Below are 23414 nucleotides of genomic sequence, written 5' to 3'. Positions count from 1 at the left end.
AGGAAAGGAAAGGAAAGGAAAGGAAAGGAAAGGAAAGGAAAGGAAAGGAAAGGAAAGGAAAGGAAAGGAAAGGAAAGGAAAGGAAGAGAGAAAGAACTCTGTGACTGTCTAGGGTTACAAAGGAGATTGGTGGCATTAACCCATATGCTCTTGAGATCAAGCAGGAGCCAGTACAGAGCAAGCAGAAGATGTGCAGAAGAGGAAAGAGAGTGATGTGGGCAGAGAAAGTGGATTGTTCTGGGCTGTACTTCAGCAACTGCAGTCAGTCCAGCTAACGGTCAGGATGCTGGCTGTTCGTTCTTAATATCCATATAAAAATACACATCAGTTGCCTACCATGTGCCAGACACTGTTTTGAGTAATCGGGAGATAGCAAAAAAAGAGTCAAGTCACCACTCTTATGGAATTTAGTCTAGAAGGGATGGCAAGGAAAATAGAAATAGAATAGCAGACCATTAAAACTCTAGTGTATGATTCAAAACAACTGTGATGAGGGCAGACGGAAGATGGTGAATTCTAGGATGCTTGGCAGAGACCCACCAGAGACAGTGATATCTTAACCCACCACAGGACAAGGCAAAAATCTGGAGTTGGAGTTTCCTAAACAGCAAAATAGCAAAAGGCTTCAAGGTGGGTTGGAACAAAGGTGGAGTACCTGGGCCAGCTTGGGTAAAAGGATAGATAGTAAGAGATGGGCTGGCCCCTGGAAAGCCATCCCAGATAGGATGCTGAAGGTCCCACCACCAAGTTTGGATTTTCTCAGCTTGTGACAGAAAGGCACTAGAAACCATAAGCAAGAATCAATGCGATCTGAATTTCTCTTAAAATTAAATCTCACCATTGTATGAAGAAAACATGCAGGGCGAATATGAAAAGCAGAGAGTTTAGGAAGATAATAAAAAAGAAGCTAAATTTTCTGGATTAGATGCTTTAAGGTTTCATGATGCTATTTACCTCAAAAAAAAAAAAGGAAAAATAGAAAGAAGAGAGACAGGAGAAAAAATAAGCAATAACTGGGCATATTAAATATGAATAGCTTTGAATATTTCCACAAAAATAAACATTATGGAAAAAAAAGCACAATATGGAGCTGTCTACCACACTGGAAAGACAATCGAGTTAATAATACAGATTCAAGATGCTGTTGGCCCATGAATTGTATCTGAAACTATAAAAATGCATAAGATCCCCTAGAAAGTATATGTAAGCCATGGAGAGAAACCCTATGGAAGGCACCCATGGCATGAATCAACAGGATGTCTTGGATTAAGAAGAAACAACCAGGGACAAGATATTTAAAAGAAAAAAAAACAAAACAAAGCAGAAAACAGTGCCACAAAAATGACAGTGGGTCAAAGGGTGGGAAAAAGTTAAATAAAGCAACTCTACACTTGCTGTTCCTCTGATCTTTTCAACAAGGAAGCCATCAATAGCCTTGACGAGAACAGTTTGTGAAGGAAAAGAGGAAGACACATCACTAGACCAGGGGTAAATGGGAGGGGACAAAGTAGGACCAGAAAGACACACTCTAAAGCCTTGGCTGTGAAAGAGACGATGAAAGGAAGGCAGCAAGCACCAAAGACACACAAGGCTAGAAGCCACTTCTAAGGCAGTTCCACCATTTCTAGAATCTCACAAACAGACTTTCCAATTCTATTCCCACCTTCGTAGCTCATCTGCTCTGTTCCCAGAATTCCCAGTGTTTAATCTTCTAGCCATGGGCTCCCAAGTGGGCTCCTCCTCGTCTGTATGAGGGTGGCCTCCTCTATGCCCTAGAAATGCCAGACTCACGTTGGCCTAAGGATGGATTACACACACTCCCTGTTGGGAGGATCTGCCCAATTGCGTTTGGATTTTATTATTAACTGAAAATGTGAGTGATCATCGGTCTGTTCCTTAAAACATAACTCTCTCTAGGGTCCATTTATTTCTCTGAAGCCAAAATTCCTTGGGCTGTGAAACACAGAGACATGGAAAGCAGCAAAGGGCAAATAGAACCTATTGACAAGAACACACTGTGGAGCATAAGGGGAAAACACTGTCTTAGCTCCACCAAAAACTAAAGAACAGATTCTATTCAGAGCAATGGGATCTGCCTCGTATCGTGTCCTCTTCATAAGTGTGAGCAGTTTGAGTTGTGCAGCAATCCCTTCTGAATAGGGAAAACCCAATGGAGACAAACCTCCCCCTCAACTGAGTTATTCACAGCACAAAGTCCTCAGCACAATTCCATTCTCTGTGGGTGAACTCCCTCCACTTCTAAGGCGCCTGCTGGAAATGGAGAGCCTATCACAGACATCACCCCCCAGTGCCAACCCAAGATTCTGTCGTAGTTGTTGAATATGTTGGATTTGTTTGTGCAACTCTGTTTAACATGAGAACAGGGAATAGAACTCTAGCTTCCCAGTTCTGGGTGGCTTTCAAAACAGAAAGAACTCCTCTGAGTTGATTAGAATGAAGCATCTCCCAAGGGGCCCAAGGCGGAATGTTGGCTCCAAAAAAAAGGCAGTCCACAGCAAGGGGAGGGAAATTTGCTCCATCCCATGGGCATTCTCTCCCACCCACTTTCTGTGGGGACAGTGTCACAGGAAGCAATATTTTTTTCCCCAACACTGATGGCTTCTCCTCATGACGCATGGGTGAAGCAATGGAGGGAAGGTCATTGTTGTTTTCTTCAAATGTCTTTAAAGATCATCCCATTCTTCCAAATGTGAAACCTCCTGATAACCTTTCCCCAAAAGAGGTCAGGAACAATATGGCATAAACCAGATGGTCCCTTGAGGCACTCTTTCTCTTGGAAAATTAAAAAAAATAAATAAATAAAATGAACAAAACTACCTAAGGCTTGATAAGTCAATACTTTTTTTTAACTTATAAATTATTTCAGTTCTATTAAACACATGGAAATAGGTCCAGTAAGGCACATACATGCATATGCATGTATATGAAGAGTGCTATATTCCCTGTGGATGTAGAACTTAGGGAAATCTGACCTTCTGTCCCTTTCTTTCTGTCTGACCATTAACAACACTACTACCTCCCACTGTTAAGGAAAAAAGCAGTAACTTTAAACTAACGATTCTCTCCAGAAATGTCATCTCCCCATACACTCTCAAGACCCACAGCAACTCCACTGTGCTGTTGTTGGCCTTACCCCCAGAGACCAGGAGTTGCAACATCCATCACAGCAGCAGGAAAACCAAGCTTCCTACTCCAGCACTAATAGTATGGTTAGACCTTTATCCAGCTCCTCCCAGGTCAGAGAGGAAGCTCAGATTCTCCCAATGCTGGCCCGCCCAGTGCCCAGTGCCCTCCAAGAGAAAGCGGGGAGCACCACCAGACTGGGTAACATAAGCTTGGAAGGGTGTCCACCATGATTAATACTGGGAGCACATGGCCTGGATCTGGGGAGGGAAACTGCCCTCTGTATTCTCTTCCTGGAGGAGAGGAAGTAGCAGTGGCCTTAATCCTTAGAAATTCTCCTGGATGTCCTGGAGACTCTCTGAGCCTGCTCTCGGAGGGCTCTACCACTCTAAGTAAGAGGTTCCATTTTGTCTTCTAATAAATAACCCAACAGTCATGTGAGTCAAATATTAAGATCCAATCCTACCAGAATAGCGTTTCCTAAGGGCAGAGTCCTGGACCAACAAGATCCTTAAGACTCCATTCTCTGGCTCTTTCACACCTCCTTCCTGGGTCACAGCAGTTACAACTAAGTCTTCTCTTGATTTACTTCTTACCTATCATGCTGTAGAAGTCATATAGTAAATTATTACTAACTCACTATTTAATCTAGTTATTAAATACGGTGTTGAACACCATAAAGGAAAGCATTGCTCTTCCTGACCATCCAAAGAATCCTCTCAGCAAAGTCCTGAAGTACATTTGAATATTCATTTACAGTCTTAAGTAAGCATCTTCATTCCTCAGACCTTCTGTCCATAGGATACTTAAAAGTGACTTTTAAAGTCTATTTAATCTGCATAACACCCATGGAGGGTAAGCATCCTAACAGCCGCTATGCTACAGACAGGGTTCAGGCAAGCTAAGTAATTTGTTTAGAACTGTATCCACAATAAGAAACAAGACAAAGCCTTTAGCCAAGTTTATCAACTGTTCTTTCTGCATATGTGGGGTGGATTCCTGGTTCTGATGTCACCAATGATATAGAAATGATACGAGCGGTTGTCGTCGTGAATGTCTATGGCAAGCCAGGTAAATTAGATCTTTCCACGTTGTTTCTGGAGTGCTGCTTTTCAGAAACAATCAGCCTCACTCCTCTTTGTACGCCCAGATTTCCACACATATTCATTTCACTACAGCTCAGGGTACTTCCCACACAAGAGGCTAATGCAAGGGTGATCAGACACAGTCTGATGATGGCTAGAGCCCGTGCTCTTCTCAATGCCCATGTTCCGATTAGAGGACCTGGGACATGCGGAAGATTCGATGTACCCTTTTGTTTACCTTGTTCCTCTCATTCCTTGGCTCACTAAAGTTAGAACTTTACTAAACAGAGATAAGGAAGATGATGTACATGCGCTCTATAGAGTCTACAGTCCAAAGAAGGAGAGAAATATGAGAGAGTGGATTGTTTATAATGAAACAATAATGTGCAGTAACACAGATATAAATAAAATCCTCAGAAAGCTGAGAGAACTGAGCAACGAATGCCACCTGGGGAAGCTGGTACGGGCACTCCCTAGAGACCAGATCTTCAAATATGGCCCATGACTGGCAATTCACATCGGCTTCTCTGAAGTTACATTCTATACTCTTCGCCTTCTCTAAACAATAACTTTCTATTTGCAAACTTGGAGGCTGGCGAGGTGCCTCAGTAGCACTCAGCGCTCTTGCAGGGAACCAGAATTCAGTCCCCAGCACCCACCTAAGCTGGCTCATAACCTAACCCTTCAGCTCCCAGGAATCCAATGCCCTTTTCTATCCTCAACCAGCACCTGCATGCACGTACATAGAAAATAATAAATAAGTCTTTTTTAAGCACAAATTGCTGTAGTCGGGTACTCAAATCATTAACTAGAAGGAGAAAGACACTGAAAGGCTCCTCAGGAAGTACCCCTTGTTACAGGTATTTTACTGTATGTTTCTAGTGGATTGAATCATGAAACTGCCACACCCCAAAAATATGTCCAAGTGTTAACCTTTGCAGCCTGGAATTGTGGTCATATTCATTAAAAAAATATATATCTTGCAGATACAACTAATGATATTAAGATGAGATCATTCTGAATTATCTGGGCCCTTAACCCAATATCAAGAGTCTTCATATGAAACAGAAGACAACAAACATTGAAGAAAAGCTCTGAGACAATAAAAAATGTAAAAGAACACTACCAGAATCCAGAAGAAGCAAGGAGCTGGTATTTCCTCATTAAGATCTGCCAGAGGGAATGTGGTCCTCCTAACATGCTAAGTTTGAACTTGGCCTTCCAGAGCTATGGGAGACACACCTTTATTCTCTAAAGGGCTGAATTTGCTATAGCCCTGCCAGGGAACCCAAGTCCAAAGCCTAGGCTCCCTTGCCAGGGACTTAACTAATATAATTCTGTGTCGGTCACTTAGATGAACCAGATCCCTGCCACCAGAATGCATCCAGAGGAAACCAAGGGGAATTCTCAGGTGGATATCAGTCTCTGGAGATGTATGAATCTATATCTGGGTACCGATTCTTGCAGTTAATCAGCTATATAAGATGCAAAATTTTAATAAGCTTAAGCTTCAGTATTTTCATTGGCAAAATGAGGACAAAGCAAGCACTCGATAATGCTGTTCAGCGTCTTGGCGTTATAGATGACTCGCGGTGAGGCAATGCCAGGTAGTGTTAACAGTACTGAGATATAAACAAGCGCATCAAGACAGCTCCACTAACCGGAGAGGTTGGGAGGGAAATTCAACTAAAGCCAATTACTAATTCTTTGCATGGATCTGATTTCTTTATTATTATTATTATTATTATTATTATTCTAATTTTTTTCCATTTTTTTATTAGGTATTTAGCTCATTTACATTTCCAATGCTATACCAAAAGTCCGATTTCAAACCCAGTTTCAGCTCTTCAGTTAACCTCTCTTCCGACTCCTAAGGCACCTATCCTAGCCATCATCACAAAGGGGTGACAATCATAGGTTCCTGGTTTTTTCAGTGCCTGATTTTCCCCTATTAAAGATCAGAGAGAGAAATGTCTAAACTTTAAAAAACAAAAAACAAACAAAACAAAACAAACAAACAAAAAACCTTGGCTGAGGATACAGCTTGCCTAATATGTACAAGATTCCATGTTCAATCCCCAGCATCCAAAAAAAAAAAAAAATTTAAAAAGACAAAGAGGAAAATCATTCCGTTTAAGCCTTTATTCTATCCTCTCCTTTTAACACATCCACATGCACACACACACACACACACAATCTCTTTACATTTATTGTCTTCTTTCATAATCATTTGTATCTGAGAACAATGTCTTCTTCCATCTCTGAAAGCACCAACACTAATAGTGATTCTCCCAACCCTGACCCACCCCCCTTTATAGTCAACAGCTTCATCAACCCTCATCTTCAACAGCCCCCTCTCCAGCAGGGCTTCCTTCCACACACCCACCTGCACCTTCCCTCAACCTTTCTACCACAGCATGCCCCCAGTTAGTCTCCTGGATACTCTTGCCATCTCCTCAAACTCAACTTGTCCCAGGTGAAATTCACCATCCTCCCTGCTGCCCGACCTAAGCTAGGGCTGCAATATAACTAACTAGTTTTCCTGGTTTATCATGTCTACATCATGAATGCAGGCATCGCAAATGTCCTCCTATTTGTCTGGGACACTCTTCCCTAGAACTCCCCTGACCACCAAGATCTCATGCAGATTCACACATAGATGCAGAGAGATGCAGGCCCTGACCATCTAACCAAAAAAAAAAAATCTCCCTCCCAGGTCACTCACTCGCTAAAAGCCAATATCATTTTGTTCACAGGACTTTGCATTCTAGAGTGCATAAGTTCTGACTTATTTGTTGTCTGACTCACAGCCTATTAGATGTTTAAAAGCAGAGTCCCTAGCCATCAGGCATAAACTCATGTTCAATAAACATCTTAGAGTGGCTTTCCTGCAAGCCTTCTTCCTCCATACAAACTCTGCTACTGTTCAGCACCACAACATGAAGAAGAAAAACTGAGGAAATATACAGCCTAGACCTCTCTCGCTAGCTGCCCTCTCTGCTCTCCCTTCCTCATTGTTCTCTCACACTTCACCTAATATATAACTACCCTACATCCCTCTTCTCATCTTGTCCGCTCTTCAAAACCTTCCAATAATTACTCATGGGCTATACAACTTAGAGCTAGCTTCTTACCTAAACATCCCATCCTCTCTGGTTCCACCTGCTTTTCAAACTACAGTCTCTTAAAATTATGTTTTGAAACACTTATACACACAAAATCGCAGAAAGCTCTTGTGTCTCCTTCCCCCAACCCCCATATTAACATTTAACACATCACTTAGACATTATCAGAAAAAGAAAATGGATATAACCCACACAGCAGGTCTAGATTTCAGCTGTTACACAAGTGCTCACTGCAATGTGTATGTATCCGCACATGAGATAGCCTCGCATGTGTGACATGACACAGTTCTGTCACAGAGTTGGCAGTGGGTAACTCCCACCACGATCACAATATTCTAATGTAACCCTATGACAAAAAAGAAAACTCTCTGTGTTAGCCTTTCATGGCCTCATTGCTCTCCTAGCACTGCCCCCCTTGGTGACCTACAGTCTGTTCTTCATCTCTGTGTTCTAGCAAAAACATCACACATATGGAATTCTTGTTTTTTTTAACTGATTAAAAAGTATTCCATATTATGGGTGTGTGCCACAATTTAGCCATTCATTCATTCATTGAAGGACATAATGGAAGTTTATAGTTTTTACTACCAAAAAGGCTACTATGAACATTTGTGTACAAACAACACTTAATTTAAAAAAAAAAAAAGAAAAAGAAAAGAAAACCCTTGTAAGTGTGCGACCTCAGTATTGACCCTTCCATTGTGGCCTCAGACCTCCCGATTATGTTCCTGCTCCCCATATTCTACACTTGATCTTAACCAAAAGGCTGAGAAGCGATGCTCCCCATATTCTTAGATGGATTTGTTTGTACTGTTTTCATCTTTCCCATTTATAATCCTGTCTTCATTCCAGGGATATCAATTACAAAAAGCCTGCCTTGGATCACTGTTAGATAGTAGATAAAGAAATAAATTAATATAGAAAAGGAATATACATTGAGGGAAGAAAATAAGTAAAAGGTGGTTTATTAACTTTATCCCCATAAAACGTTATCTCTTTTCTCCTCTAAACCTGCATCTGATTTGCTATACTCGTTTTATGAAGGCTATGCTCTGCCACAGCCCTGTGAACGCATACAACTTGCCTCATACTTCCGCCAAAACAGGAAACTCCCTGGCTTCTTAGAACTTTTAGGTTCACTTGAGTACCAAGTTCAAATGTTCCACAGCCTTTGGTGGAGTTAGGTTCCAATAAGCCCATCATAAACAAACAAACAAACAAACAAAAAATGTCTTAGTGAGGGTTTCTATTCCTGCACAAACATGATGACCAAGAAGCAAGTTGGGGAGAAGAGGGTTTATTCAGCTTACACTTCCACATTGCTGTTCATCACCAAAGGAAATCAGGACAGGAACTCACACAGGGCAGGAACTTGGAGGCAGGAACTGATACAGAGGCTATGGAGGGATGTTACTTACTGGCTTGTTTCTCCTGGTGTGATCAGCTTGCTTTCTTATAGAACCCAGGACTGCCAGCCCAGGGATGGCACCACCCACAATGGGCCCTCCCATCCATGATCACTAATTGAGAAAATGCCCTACAGCTGGATTTTATGGAGTCATTTCATCAAGGGAAGCTCTTTTCTCTGTGATAACTCCAGCCTGTATCAAGTTAACGCACAAAACCAGCCAGTACACTCAAATAGCATTTAATGCACCTAGCTTACTAGTAGGTCTACAAGTCACCTCTAGTTAGGGTGGGAGTCAGAGCTTGCGAGCACACACACACACACCAAAAGTGTGAAATAAGCAAATAAGTGTTGGGAGAGGGGAAATGGAAAAAATTCCAGGTAGCTAAGAGTCCTGATCTTGACTCCTTAACAAAATCAACTTTACCTTTGTATTTCTCAGTACTCTTGTAATAGCCACATCCAACTTTCCACCAAGAACAGCCTAACAGGGTAACCCTGTGGTTTTGTTTTGTTAATTCCTGTTGTATTTTGTAATCTCAGTAAGTGGATCCTGAGTATGGACTCCCTTGCAGAAGTCTACAAGTAAACTGTTTTCCTTTTCTTGGCGCTTCTGTGCCTGTAAGTCTTCCTTTGACAGCATCCTCAACCACAAGATGATGTCTAGTTTTTCACTGCTATAAATCATGCTGCAGTAAACAACTTCTAAAACGCCTCCATGTGCACGTGGTGACAATTTCTCAAACAGATAGCTGAAAGAAAAAGACTTGTGAGGATAAATGGTATACATGTTTTTCCCAGATTCTGCCAAATTTCAGCCCAAAGAACTGAACCAATTTAGATTCCTCATCATTCTAATGAGAGGTCTTGATTATTTCCCACACATAAATTACACACAGTCTCCCCTCCCCCTCCCCCTCCTCCTCCCCCTTCCTCTCTGTCATCTGATGGGGAAAACTGCCTCTTTGTTCAGCTCTGCTCTATGAACTGCTACCTGAATTGAAGCTAGCACAGTAATGTGTGAGTTAGCCATTTGTACAAGTTTCTCTTCCCAAGCGTTGGTCCTTATCTTTTGCTCTTTCATTGTCTTCTGACTTACAGTGCTTTATACAAGGTAGATTCTAACGTTTTGTTACAATGCTATTATTCTTTCTTACAACCTACTACTTACTATCTTTGCTTATAGTGTCGTTTGTTTTATAAAGCACTTATGTCAAACTCATCAGCCACTTCTCTAGAGTTCTAGGGTGTGTCTTATTTCAAAAAACCCCCCTCACACAAAATTGGCAATACATTATTTTCTAATATTCTGGGATTTTATAATTATATTTAACATATGGAATTTATCTCTATGGATAGAATGTGGTAGGACTCTTATTTATTTTACTAAAAGGATAGTCAATTGTTGCAGCACTCAATATTGGATAACCTATTTCACTCTCTAATTTGAAATGTTATGTTTGCCATATTATCACAAATTTATAGCTGCTTTCAGGCTTTTTTATATTCTACATATCTACCCATCCGTTTATATACTAACACTGTAAAGTTTGAATGACCAAAGCTCTATAGTCTGTTTTATGTAGTTAGCCATCTCTTCCCTATTGTATCTTTTTTAAGTTGATTATTCTCAGAAATCTCTTCTAGACAAATTTTCAAAACAATTTATTGAATTCTATTTTAAAATACCATGAAAATTTTTTATTAGAATTACTTTAAATTTCCAGTGTTTTTTAAGAAATAGACTATTCAATATATAGTGCTGTGAAAATTGGCTATCCTTTCAGAAAAATAAATAGGAGTCTTATTTATTACACACTCCATATATAGAAATAAATTCCATATGGTTAAATTCAGTAAACAAATCCCAGAATATTAGAAAGCAATATATTTGTAAGTCTGTATGCCAAGGCCTTTCTAGCCAAGACATACACTTAGAAAGAGGTGATCCATATATTTGACATAAATGCTTTGTAAAATGTTTTCAGAATTAACATGTACATTATTCACCAAGCAGCTACTGTGGGTTTGTCACTATGGGAAACCCAATGGACATTAGACATCACTTGCCATCAAAAATGTATGACATCATTGAGGAAAAAGATACCAACAGCTATTGCATGAAATGACAAATATAGAACCAATTTTTAGCTCACTCAAGTCTATTATGTATACCTTGAGATGGTTTCTGCCTCACTTTTTGTTGTCTCTTTCTTCTTTTGGTCTTTTTTCTTTTTAAAAATTGTCAATATATTGAATGTTTATATTTATAATCACTAGCTTTTAGTCTTCCCAAGTAAGTTCCAATATCATCATCACTTACAGATAAAGAAACTGAAGTTCAAAGAAGTAATTTTTCCAAGGTCACAGAAAGAGGTCCAGGGCAACTAAGATTTGAAACTAGATTTCGCATCTTCTGCCACCAATGTCTCCTTCCCTCCCCTTTTTAAATTCCTGCTATTTTGTCAAATGTAAAACTTGCCTCTGGAAACCAGAACAGAGCATCAATAACAGCCAGCTTTGATTCCTCTTCATCCTCTCTAAAGACAGATACCAGAAAAGAACCATTGAATGAATGTGTGGGGAACGAGGGAATGCCCCCCACAACTACTGTCCAGACCTGACCTAGCCAGGATTTCCTTTCCCTTTCAACTAAGATGAGAGCTTCCTACATAAGCTGCAGAGTCCCGTGCTCCGTAAAAATGTGCGGCTCTCGGTCCACATCTTAAGAATTTCGAAATGTGACCAAAGAACAAAGTTGAGTGCTTTTCCAAGCAAGGGTTGCACCTACCTAAGCCTATGAATAAGCCAGTCACTAACAGTCATTTTCTCTCTAACATCTGTCCCCGGCTTTGCAGAGTCACAGCCCTGCTCGGATGAAGAAGGCTGCTCGGAAGTCTTCCTCCCCACAGACAGTGACTATGACTCCAGCGATGCCCTGAGCCCACGAGACCTGGACCTGGTTTACCTGTCATCACATGACATTGCCCAGCAGGCCCTCAGCGGCCTCAGTGGCAGCGCCCCAGATGTCCTACAGGTGCATGACATGAAGGCCTCCATGGGACCTGGCCAGGACCCTCAGGGCCCAGTGCAGGGTCCTGACACCGACCACTCATGTGTCGAGTTTCTCCACAGCCTGACCCTCACGGGCTTGGCACCCAAGAACCATGCCAAGATGGTGCCAGGCACACGGCCACCACTGGGCTTCTTGGGAAAGCGGAAGCCAGGCAAGCACCAGCACTATGGTGGCTTCAGCCGCCACCACCGCTGGCTGCGCATGCACAGCGAGACGCAGTCGCTGTCACTCTCCGAAGGTGTTTACACCCAGCACCTGTCTCAGGCCTGTGGCCTGGCTGAAGATCCTGGGGAGGCAGAGGGGCCTGGACCTGTGGTGGATGGGCCCCGAGGCCTGCCTCTGGCCCATGCAGCCAGCCTCCCAGAGGAAAGGAAGAGCTGCCTCCAAGACCCAAGGCGGCCCCTGCAGAGAGTCTATGTGGAACCCTATTCCGACACACTCGCAGGCCAGGATCCAAAGCTCTGGACCAGTTTGAGCCCTACCCCTGCAGGCCGCAGCAGCCTCCCAAGCTCCACTAGTTCCGAGATGAGTCCAGACCCCACATCTCCAGTTTCAGAAATACTAAGTAGTATGCTTTAGGGTGGCGCACACCGGCTATCTATTTGTCCCCTGCTATTCCTTGCATTTCTTCAGCACAGCCCCATCCTGCCCCCTCAGTATCCTCACCTATTTCAAAGTATTGAAAGTTAGAAAGCTAAAGGTTACACGTACAAGGCATTTTTTTTTCCCAAAGTGGGCGACAGGAGGAGGGGAAGGGTTCCCACCAGGGTCCCACCCACCTCACCCTAGAAAATGTATGGAGTCTGAGACCTGTGATTCAAAATACATAACTCCTTCGATGGCACCTGGGGCTGAGATAGGCTAGCCCAACATGGACACTTAATTCTGCAATTTTCTGGTAATAATCAATCGTGGGCCGAGAGTTCTTTAGTGAGTTTGTGGTTGATGAAGGAGGTCAGTGGGTGAAATTAAGAATAACAGTTACTCCCTCAAATCTGAACTTTCAGAAGCTGCAGCCCATGTTGCATCTCAAGAGCAAAGATTCAAGTAGACTTGTGCTGGGTTTTCCGTCAACGAAACCAGGATATTCTAAACTGCGAGGTCCTGGGGACTCCCCAGGTCCAAGTCTATCCTGGTTTAGTGGGTCTTGGAAAGGTTGTTTTTCTTCACTGGGTGTTGTGTGGAGAATACCAGAAACAAAAGTAGAGGACACTTCCTTTCTAGTCCCGTTTTCCGAGATAGAATAGGGCAGGAAGCAGCCTTCCAGGCACTCCCCGATCCCATTCAATCCTGACAATGAGCACTAAAGTATTCCAGGAGCAAGGGGATGGGTGGGTTAAGGGAGAGCCTGAATTATAGCAACAAAAAGGGAGAAGAGAAGAGGACAAAAGTCCCTTTTCTTTACAGCAAACTAAATGTGTCCACGATGGCCACACCATTTAGAAGGGCAGTGGATTAATGATATTAATGATATTAAACTGATCCGTTATTGAAGAAGAAAGTGTCTAGCAGATGCGGTGATGTAGGGATGGGTTCCTCTAAGTACCAGAGGCACATCATTCACCCATCACCCCTCATCCTCAAGACTGCTCAGGGCTGGGGTGGCTTCCCTCCGTTTTCACGCTGTTCCTCGCAGGAGTCCTTGCCCTACGGCCCTCTGGCCCATTGGCCACATGGGAAGTTTCCAGCCCATAGTTTACACCAAGCATGTGATCAGTAACACCTGAGATCCCGCTGTCCCCACACTGCCTCTCACCTGAATTTCTCAAAAGTGAGAAACTCAACCAGAAATCACACTGCATATTCAAGAAAGGCACAGTTCTCTGAAAGCCAAGAGCCGATCAGTCCCCCGCCATTCTCAATGGTCTTTTTCTGCATAACAGGCCTTTCAATTCGCTCAGCAAATTCTGACTTACTAAACCCAACCACATTAAATAAAAACCTACTCATTTATATTGGGATTACTAGGTTAATTTTTCATTTTCCATGAGAAACAGAAGCACATCCATGGAATGAATAATGTGCAAGACTTAATTGAACGTGCTTAGCTCACTTGAAAATGTTATTTGCTAACAATATTCCCATGTAGAATAGTAATGTTATAGCCTCAATAATTACCTATTTGTTCAAAGAAAGAGGTTCATGCCTGACCTCACTTTGAAAAATTGTGAACCCACTTTAAATGAATGCATTGTGGGGAAAATGGCTGTGTTCTTTAACTCCCGGTTTTGTATTGATTCATCTTGATGACATATACATTTTGATAACAGATACGTGGGGAACTTAGAGTACCTATGATTTTTTTGTTGTTGTTTTATTTTGGAGATGATAAATGTGACCTTCTACTCTTTTCAAATACAGTCTAAGCGGCTCTTGAGGAAACTTCCCTATCCAAACTCTCTTTTCCAGTTCTTCCAATCTCCTTTACTCGAACCTGAGATATCCATCTCCCATCCTTCATGAAGATACTTAAAAATCATGGAATGTGGCTCTCCCACATCTTATGTTGGTTAGAGAACCAAAGAGTCAAGAGTGAAACACATTCTGAGGCCACAGAGTACTCACAATCTAAGAATTTAGCCACATAGTAACCATATGCCATCTCATGGATATATAGAAGAGGCAGCAGCCTTTTGCAGACAGACAGACAGACAGCATATGCCTGGCTAGGGGTCTCTGACTGCACTCCTGATGTCTATTCATAGGGGAATACATGCTGGAAAATGAAACTTATTTTGTGTAAATGTAAATGCAACCCCTTCCATGGCCAAGCTATCACATCCTTTAATTGGTGAAGGTACCTGGGACACAGTAATTAAAACCATTAACTCCAGGGAAGGGTTTATTTTAAGAAGTGGGTACTTAAAGATGAGCTCCACTCGGACTTAAGAACATTCACTAATGCTCAAAGCAATAATTATACTGAAGAAAATGGTTCCATTTGGTTCAAAAACTGAAGCCAGTTACAAATAATATCCTGCCAGCCCCCTTTCCTGAAGGATTCCAAAGCACTTTATGAACAGCAATGACTGAAGCCTTGTTGTATTCCCCTAAAGAGACCTTGTCTGGGAGCCACCTGGCAAACACCTACTCTATCCTTGCCAGGAGATCATGCCAGACAAGTGAAAAAGGAGACTGACCTCTCATTCATTGTTATCCTGACATACCAACGTGTACTCTGCAGAAGGTGAGCTCCACCCTACAAGTCAACTCTAGGACATTACAGCAGAAACCCCAACTCTTTGGCATTTTCTCCTTCTCCACTCTTTATCCAAGACATATTTGTTGTCTCAGACAAGTGTCACTTCAAGCTGTCAGGGGTCTGCAGTGCATTTCAGAACCGTGATGCTGTCACATAGAAGTCACTAGCTCCAGGAAATGTCCACAGTAGTGAGTAGACACTATTAGCTATGGTTTCCTAGTTTACTAAGTTAAGTGTGCATCTTTGCATATCTGCTCATTAAGCGATAAAATACCAATTAGAGAAGGTAGTTATGGATTAACAACTGAACACTCTTAGCAGATGTATCATTTCATAAAGTCTAAATAGATTCCAAGATGATTCACTGAAGCAAATTGAGGCTTCCTTGTATATCTTTAAGGAAATTTTTAAACAAACTGTTTGGAATGCAGTGGAATCTCTTTATAAGTATGAAGGGAAGATGAGGGAGGGGGCAATGGCTCTTTGCTGGTCTCTTCTTTTAAGATGTCCAAACACATGGCTCATGACTGTTAAGCTAAACTTCCATGCAGCCTTACAAACAACAAGGGTAGTGTATTTAAAACTATGTTGTATAGCTTGGACACGTATTCTAAGATCTTAATTCAGAGTTTTTCTGAGGTGTTGGACTTTGCCATTAGCAAAAAGTATTTTTAGAGAAAAAAATCCATTGACTTTTTACGAAGCACTGATTTTGCCATATTTCAGGTCTCTGCTTTTTCCGCTGTACACAATAGTCATAGTTGTGTTTCAACTGTTATCTTCTGCTATGATGATAAATTTGTCAAATGGTTATTCCGCAGCATAATTAGTTTTGCCTAACAATTGAGTATGCAATTTTTTAAAGGGGGTTGTTTTGGCAAAGAAAATAGAAAGTTTGTTTTTGTTGTTTTGTTATTGATTTGTTGTTGTTGTAAACACTTTTGACTTAAACAAAAGCCAATATTTAACTTAGTAGCAAGTGGTGTGAAGCTGCTGCTAGGTAGCCTCTTTGCTTCTTTCCCTTCAGTCCATATGAATGTCTGCCTAGACCCTCATAGGAACCATTAGCTAATAACTAACTTACAAAGCCAAGTCTGGAGACTTATTGTCATCTGAGTTTCTGTCTTGCTTCTTGCCTGGGGACAAATCAGATGTGTGGAGATAATCCACATATACGATCATAAGCACCGTTTGATGTTTGCAATGGAAAAAGAATCTGTGTGTGTGTGTGTGTGTGTGTGTGTGTGTGTGTGTGTGTGTGTGGCCTGTTGCAATGTGTGAGATGTTTCATAGAAATAGTAATTTCGTTGCTATTGTATTACGCATTGTTTGGTTGCTTCCTGCCTGATGTGTACGTAGTGACCCGGCTGATTACTCGTTGTTCTTGGTCCAGAACTTGTTGTATCCTACTGCCTCGTATGAAACTAAGTGTATGTTAAAACTTAGACTTCAATACATTATCTGCACAATTTTGTGTGCTTTATACCTCTGTAAATAATGCAAATGAATCCTGTGTGGCATGTTCAATGTGACCTCCAATCTCAGAACAATAATATTTTATAGTATGTACATTTGAAAACTGTTTGAACCATTCAAATGGATATTGTGAATGGCCATTACTTTTGGTCAAACACAATACTGGTGAAATGCATGCCTCTTTAGGAAGTAGTCAGGAATTAACAAAAATTAGGATAATTTTTAATGGCAAGTATTTTTGATAATTTCCTACCTGCTTCGCTGTATTTTCAAGAAAAACATGTCAACATAAGAAATGCTAGTTATCCATGGGAATGACTTTGTCTCATAAGCATTAAATATACTTGATGTTTTGCCCCAATATTGTTGAGATCTATGTCAAGCATAAAGAAGTCACAAGTATTTTTGATTCTTCACATGACAAATTTTTTTTGATGTTTTAAAGGTAGTTTGTGAACCCTTTGTCTTCAGAGTGGAGAAATGTCAATTCAATAATAAACTAATAGAATTCTCAGTAGTTGGTTTACCTAACGCTTTTTTCATGTCTCAGTGAAGACAAAAAAAAAAAAAAAAAAAAAAAAAAAAAAAAAAACTTTAACCTGAGCTTATAAAATCTTCTCACTAAAAATGTGTAAGCTATTATTTGGGACATTGTTTTAACTCTTGATTAACTGAAGGCATCGGGAAATTCTTCTTCCTTAATTTCATATTGCCAACTATTGAAAAATACAGCATCAGATTACCATGGTAAGTACCCACATGGGGATGCAGCTTAGCTATTGGAACCTCACTGCCTCCTCCTTTGTATGCATGTTTAAACACACCTAGTGCATTCTACATGACCATTCTATCTCCATGGGCTCCACCTGCTCCTTCTCCCTCCACACTGCAAGGCTCCTCCTTTCCCCGTGGTTCTGGCTGAGATTTGATATTTTGTCCATATCTAACACCCTATAGAGATTACCTCAATCCCAGGAACCTGCACAAGGTCCTCCTGAGCCTCCAAGAATAGGAAGCTTGCTGCTTTGAATCACATTTGTTTTAGGTTCTTTTTCTGAAATCTTTTCAACACACACATGTGTGCGCGTGCGCATACATCTTTTATTGGCATGTTTGTGGTCAGCTTCTCTGACAGCCTCAGAAGGCTGGTTTTGTGATTCTGGCCAAGTGTGCTGTTTTCCTGTGTAAACCATCACCTTCTAAGTAAACCACAACTTACTTTTCTTAATTCTGCCTTTAAATAAAAGCTTTGCTTTCTTTTTCAAACCAAATAGATGACACTGCTCTTAAATACGCTCTTTCTTCTGGGCCCACTCTTGAGATACCGTGGGGTAGTCTAGCCTAAAATAAAAGGGAAAAGGATGCCTGTGAGTGTTACTGGTTAAGTAAGGAATATGCCTCCAATGAATGTGTAGCCCTTTTGATAATATTGTTCCAAGCAATTCACTCTTTTTAATAATTAAAAAATTAAGAATCGGACAAATTAAAAAAACTGAGTGTTGGGGCTAGGAAGATGGCTCAGTGGTTAAGAGCACTGGCTTCCATTTCAAAAGCCTCAGATTCAATTTCCAGCACCAACCTGGCAGCTCACAACTGTCTGTAACTCCAGTTTCAGGGGTTCTGATATCCGCACACACATGCAGCCAAAACACCAATGCACATTAAATTAAAAATAAAGTAAATAAATAAACCATAAGGAAAAAAAACATTTATTACCTTTTTAGAGGGACTAGTAAGACAAGGAGATCTTTGCAACTGTTTTATTTTTTTATTTCAAAATTCATTGTGCATGTCTCTTCAAGTAGTATATGGCATTCTTGCTGTATAGTGGTCTGTCTTATTAGCCATTGTATCTGGTCATCTTGCCAGAGAAGACACTGGTGTTAGACATCAGCTAGAGGGAGTGAGGTACAGGTACCTGCCACCATGCCTGGTTTTTTGGATGCCACACTCAGGTCCTCATACTTGCAAAGTAAGTTATTTGCCAACTGAGCAATCACACCAGCTCCAGGACAAGAACTTTTATCTCCATTTAATACAGAAATTAATTAATTAATTAATTAATTAATTATAGGGCCCAGAAAGTAAAACCCAGGGCCACACCCTCCTGACTTTCCAATGTACTGATAATATGCCAAAGAATTGAATCCTTTCAAAATAAGAATAAAGAGATCATTGGAAATTCTCTCCAGCATAAACAGATACAGGGAACATCTCCACACACGTGCCCACGCGTGCACGTGCATGGGCACATGCACACACACGTGTGTAGACATACATATTACATACACACACCACATGTACACATACATATTACACACACATGGACATATACATATTACACACACATACCATGTACACATACATATTACACAAACCACATATACACATACATATTACATACACCACATGTACACATACATATTACATACACACACCACATGTACACATACATATTACATACACACACATGAAGGAAACTGGGGTAGCATGTTACATAGACATCTTCTTTCCTACAACACTCAGTGTTGAGCTCAGGATCAAGACTTTCTGTGACCATGGGAGACGTGGTCTTCCTCTCTAGGCTCACAGCAGAAAATGCTTATAGAGCGTGTGAACTCTTTCTCAGCTGAAATTCTGCACGTGTAGAATGCTCTCGGTGAGTAGCCATCAAGAATGAGCGGAGGTCCTCAGACCGTTTCTATGTTGATCACGTTTTGTGCTGTTGTTCTAGGTCGGAAGGCACACACATTTTAGAAAATGGGGGAGTGACACTGAGTCTATCACAGAGAGAGAAAAAGAACCTGTGAGAAAGCCAGGCTGGGTGTCCCATTGTCTCCTCCACTTCCAGAAAATGTCCTTTGTCAGTGCTCTGCCTCACCTGGCCCCAGTCTCTCTCAGAAGATGGTCCCACCTGTTTGCATTTCCATGGGCCTCAGCTATCCAGCCCACTGTGCAATCACAGTAGGTGTGGTCTGGATATCTTTTGGCCCTTCCCTGACATCTCCCTTGGCACCAGTACTCTCCCCCAGCTGTTCTCTTAGATCTTGCATACCACTGCTACCAGATCCCTTCCCTGTCAAAGCATTGCCCAACTCCAGGGGGCACTATTATTAAGTGTGGAATGTGTTCCCATTAGTCACTTCCCAGAAACCAGTCATGAAGCAAGCAGGCTCCTTTGCCAGACAGCAAGGCTGGAGTAGGCATCTCCTTTGCTGTGGTAGGGAAGACTAGAGGCAATCATGGGACACAGCACAGGGCTTCTCTGTAGCCTCCCAGGAGGACTGCTTCGAGAGACACAAGGCTGGACATACATTCCAAGTTTGAACTAAGTTGTGCGTCAGCTTAGATCTTGCTTGGACTCTTCTGACTTGGCTGAAGCCCAGTGCCAGGTATTGTTCTCTCTCTGACCCCAACTCTGTGTGTGAAGTCAGAACGGCATCATTTTCTGACAGACATTTAGCCCATTTCCTCGCCCTCCCCCCCACCCAGGAGGCCTGATATTGAAATATTTCCTTCCCCGTGGTTATATTTTCCTTGGTTGAAAAAGTTTTGTTTTGGGAGTTGCTACCCTGTCAAGTCAGTGAGTCAGGATGGGAGGTCAGTGCAGAGGGGAAAATGCACATCACTGGCAGAGGCCAGAAGGATAGGGGTGAGAGGAGATGGGAGATGCTGGGTGGGAGAGAAAGGACCACACCCTCTGCACCCTTCCTCACTTTCAGGAAGAGCACAGCCCTTCCAGACCAGTTGAGGAATTCTTCACCAAGGCCAGGAGCCAAGCCTAGATACCTCCTGAGAGTTTGTTCATAGAAGAGGGTAGGATAGGTGAGTAGGAAAGAAACGAACAACATATGGGGCACCTGCTGGGTACCACTGAACCTTCTGTCCACTTTCTGGGTGAGCAGCATTATCACCTATGTTTTATCAAAGGAAACAGGGCCTTGAACAGGGAAATTGCATACCTGGTATCTCACAGCCAGTGAGAGAACAAGAGGAGTTCAAGTTCACTGCTGAAGTCTACCTCCCATTCTTTTGTGAGGTCCCTCCACAACAGCGGTTCTCAGCCTGTGAGGTCATGACTCCTTTGGCAGACCTACATCTCCAAAAATATTTACATTGCTATTCATAACAGTAGCAAAATTACAGTTGTGAATTAGTCACAAAAATAATTTCATGCTTGGGGGTCACCACGATATGAGGAACTGTATTAAAAGGTCACAGCATTGGGAAGGTCGAGAACCGCTCTACAAGATTCATTCCTGCCCGGAGACTTACTAGACCTGACTTGTGAAGGGTATGAAGAGCTAGGTAGAGTCTGGACAGGAGAGGTATTGACAGAGGAGAAGAGGTTTATAGAGTTCAGCCACTCTTTTCCCTCTGTTCTCAACTCCCTTCCATTTTTACCATCCCATATGCTTTCTCCCGAAAGATACACACAAACAGAGAACCCTTGCTCACACATGCAACACACACACACACACACACACACACACACATTTACACAAGCACAGAGGCACACACATCTGGAGGTAAATCTCAGGATTCAAGGGTTGGCCTCTTGCCAGCTTGGAGCCCCAAGTAGCCCACTGAGGAGCCCTGGTCTGCAACACTTTGGGAGGTCAAATCCATGAAAGAGCCCTGCTAGTTTTTTTTAAAAAGAGAAAGGGAGAGAGAAAGAACACCAGCACCTCTCATGATGGGAGGTCAGAAGGAATGAAACCAGGAGAGGGGTTGGGGGGTGGGGGACGAGGATGGGGGTGGGGAGCCTGGTCCTGGCAGCTGAATTCCTACCCTGGCCCAGCTCCAAAAGATTAAAATAGAGCTCTGAGAGTGTCCCCTCCACAGACCAGCCTGCCAGGGGCCAGACAATACGTGGGTTTGTGCTCCAGCGCAGGCCTCTCGAGATGTGATGTTTTTACCCCGGACAGCTAAAGGCACAGAGGCAGGTCTAAGCAATTCCAGCGCTCCTTTGGCCCACAGTCCCAGTACAGGCCACAGCTCAGGGAGAGCTGCCGGCTGCTAGGACGCATACAGATCGGCTCTTTTCTCTTCTTACCCCAGGGCAGACTCCTGGGCTCACACTTCTTCATTTTACACACACACACACACACACACACACACACCTAACACCCAATTGGCAGGGTTATGTGGGACCACAGGTCTTAGCAGATTCATTATACTTTAATTGGAAGAGGGTGGGTCCAGCTTTTAAACAGACAGCCCTAGTGAAGAAATACAGACAAGGCTTCCAGGGTGTCCCCCAAGAGCATCGAAATGCTCCACAGAGTACAAACCCTTCATTTTCTCTACCCAGGGCGCACAGCTTCTCCCAGAAGGAAGCCCCACTGGCCCCTTGAGGTTACAGCTGCTTCCTTGGAATTCCTGAGGATTTCAGGCAGCTGGGGCTTGAGTCCTGCATCTCAAACCACTCACTAGGGCAGAAGTGACAGGAATATGCCAGCTAAGAGCAGAGCCTCTGGAGTTGGCCCTGCATGGGTTCAAAACTTGGCACTGCCACTTACCATAGCCCTTTAATAAAGTCACCTTATCTTTCAGGGAATCAAGTCCCTCATCTTTAAAATAATACCTATTTATGGTCTTGAAGGTCAGATGAGAAAAACACAGAAAGTGGTAAACCACTGACTGCCATGTAAGGAGCATATTTTAGCTAGACAAACCGAATCCCCTCAACTAGGTCCCACATAGTGTTTGTGTGTGTGTGTGTGTGTGTGTGTGTGTGTGTGTGTGTGTGTGTGTGTAATTTATCATCAAAACTACAACATTTTTGTTAGTGAAAGTGGACACTAACTAGACAGGACCCTGGGTCATGTACTCACCAGAGTCTACCTGGAAAAGCAAAATATATAATGTCCCTGACTACATTCTTTTGTAGGATCATCATTTAACCTTCACTGGGAAGAATCCTTTTTAAAATGGCCCAAAGGAAACTAACAACAAACAATGAACAGACACAGGAAGCCTCCCTTTGGGTTGTTGGTCAGGGAGGTCCACAAAACCCCTAAATAAGATAAGCTATCGTTACCCTTGGTTGTCTTCTTGAACTTGAAGGTAAGAGTCTGTTGACCAAGACTCCCATACTTTGGATGTAATATTTGAAGGAAGCAACCTGGAACTGATCTGCAAGCCTCCTCCCTGAAGACTATCCCTTACAGTACCTGAAGGAGCTATGTGAGCCAGCAACGGAGAAAGGTCATCACTAATCCTCCTGAGGGATAAAGCACAACAGTGACCAGCCAAACACAACATCCCTAATGGTACAATAGTGGCAACCAACAGGATGAAATACTCAGAATAGAGTTAGAAATGGTTGTACTTAAGGCCCATTCAATAAGAAGGAATTCACACCTGGTACTGTAAATTTAGCTAACGACCTGGGGCTGATGAGGTCACAGACCCTGGAGGAGAACCTTTCCTAAAGAAGAATCATTTCTAACTATATTCTAAATACTTATCCTTATACCCACAGATAGTTCTTAGCCCTCTTCAAAGAAAGTGCATTTTGGAGCCAATGGAAACCATCACAGAACTTCACAAGTCAAAATACAGAGAACAGACCATTTGGCTGCCCAACCTTGGTTGATACACCTACAACACAACCCCCTATACCTTGGACTCTGAGAAAAATTACAGGGGAAGGGGGAAGAGATTGTAAGAGCCACAGAGCTAGGATGCCTATGGTAAGATTGTATCTTCTATACATGATGGGGAAGAGCACTTGTGAATGCTCGACAATATGATTGCCTAAGCAGGGATAACATGACAACGCCAGCTGGCATGCCAGTGAGAATGGGAGAATTCCCACAATGCTTCAGTCCTAGATGAAGAGGTGCACAGGCAACCAATGACTATTGTGCGTGAATGAATGAGTCTTTTCTCC

The 23414-nt window shown here is 42.4% G+C and overlaps 1 protein-coding gene across 2 annotated transcripts in view; it reads left to right on the top strand.

The window, feature by feature from the left end:
- Window positions 1–13796, top strand: part of Ankfn1 (ankyrin repeat and fibronectin type III domain containing 1) — a 309663-nt gene extending 295867 nt beyond the window's left edge. For both annotated transcript variants that reach the window (XM_021177915.1, XM_029483918.1), the window contains one exon: window positions 11621–13796. In XM_021177915.1, the coding sequence (XP_021033574.1) occupies window positions 11621–12417 (797 nt within the window). In that variant the 3' untranslated portion in view covers window positions 12418–13796. The remainder of the gene's footprint in view (window positions 1–11620) is intronic.
- The last annotated feature ends 9618 nt before the right edge of the window (window positions 13797–23414 follow it).

Source organism: Mus caroli, chromosome 11 (genome assembly GCF_900094665.2).
Source record: "Mus caroli chromosome 11, CAROLI_EIJ_v1.1, whole genome shotgun sequence".
Classification (NCBI taxonomy): Eukaryota; Metazoa; Chordata; class Mammalia; order Rodentia; family Muridae; genus Mus; species Mus caroli.
Note: the sequence above shows the minus strand (reverse complement) of the source record. Positions and strands in the feature narration are given on the sequence as shown.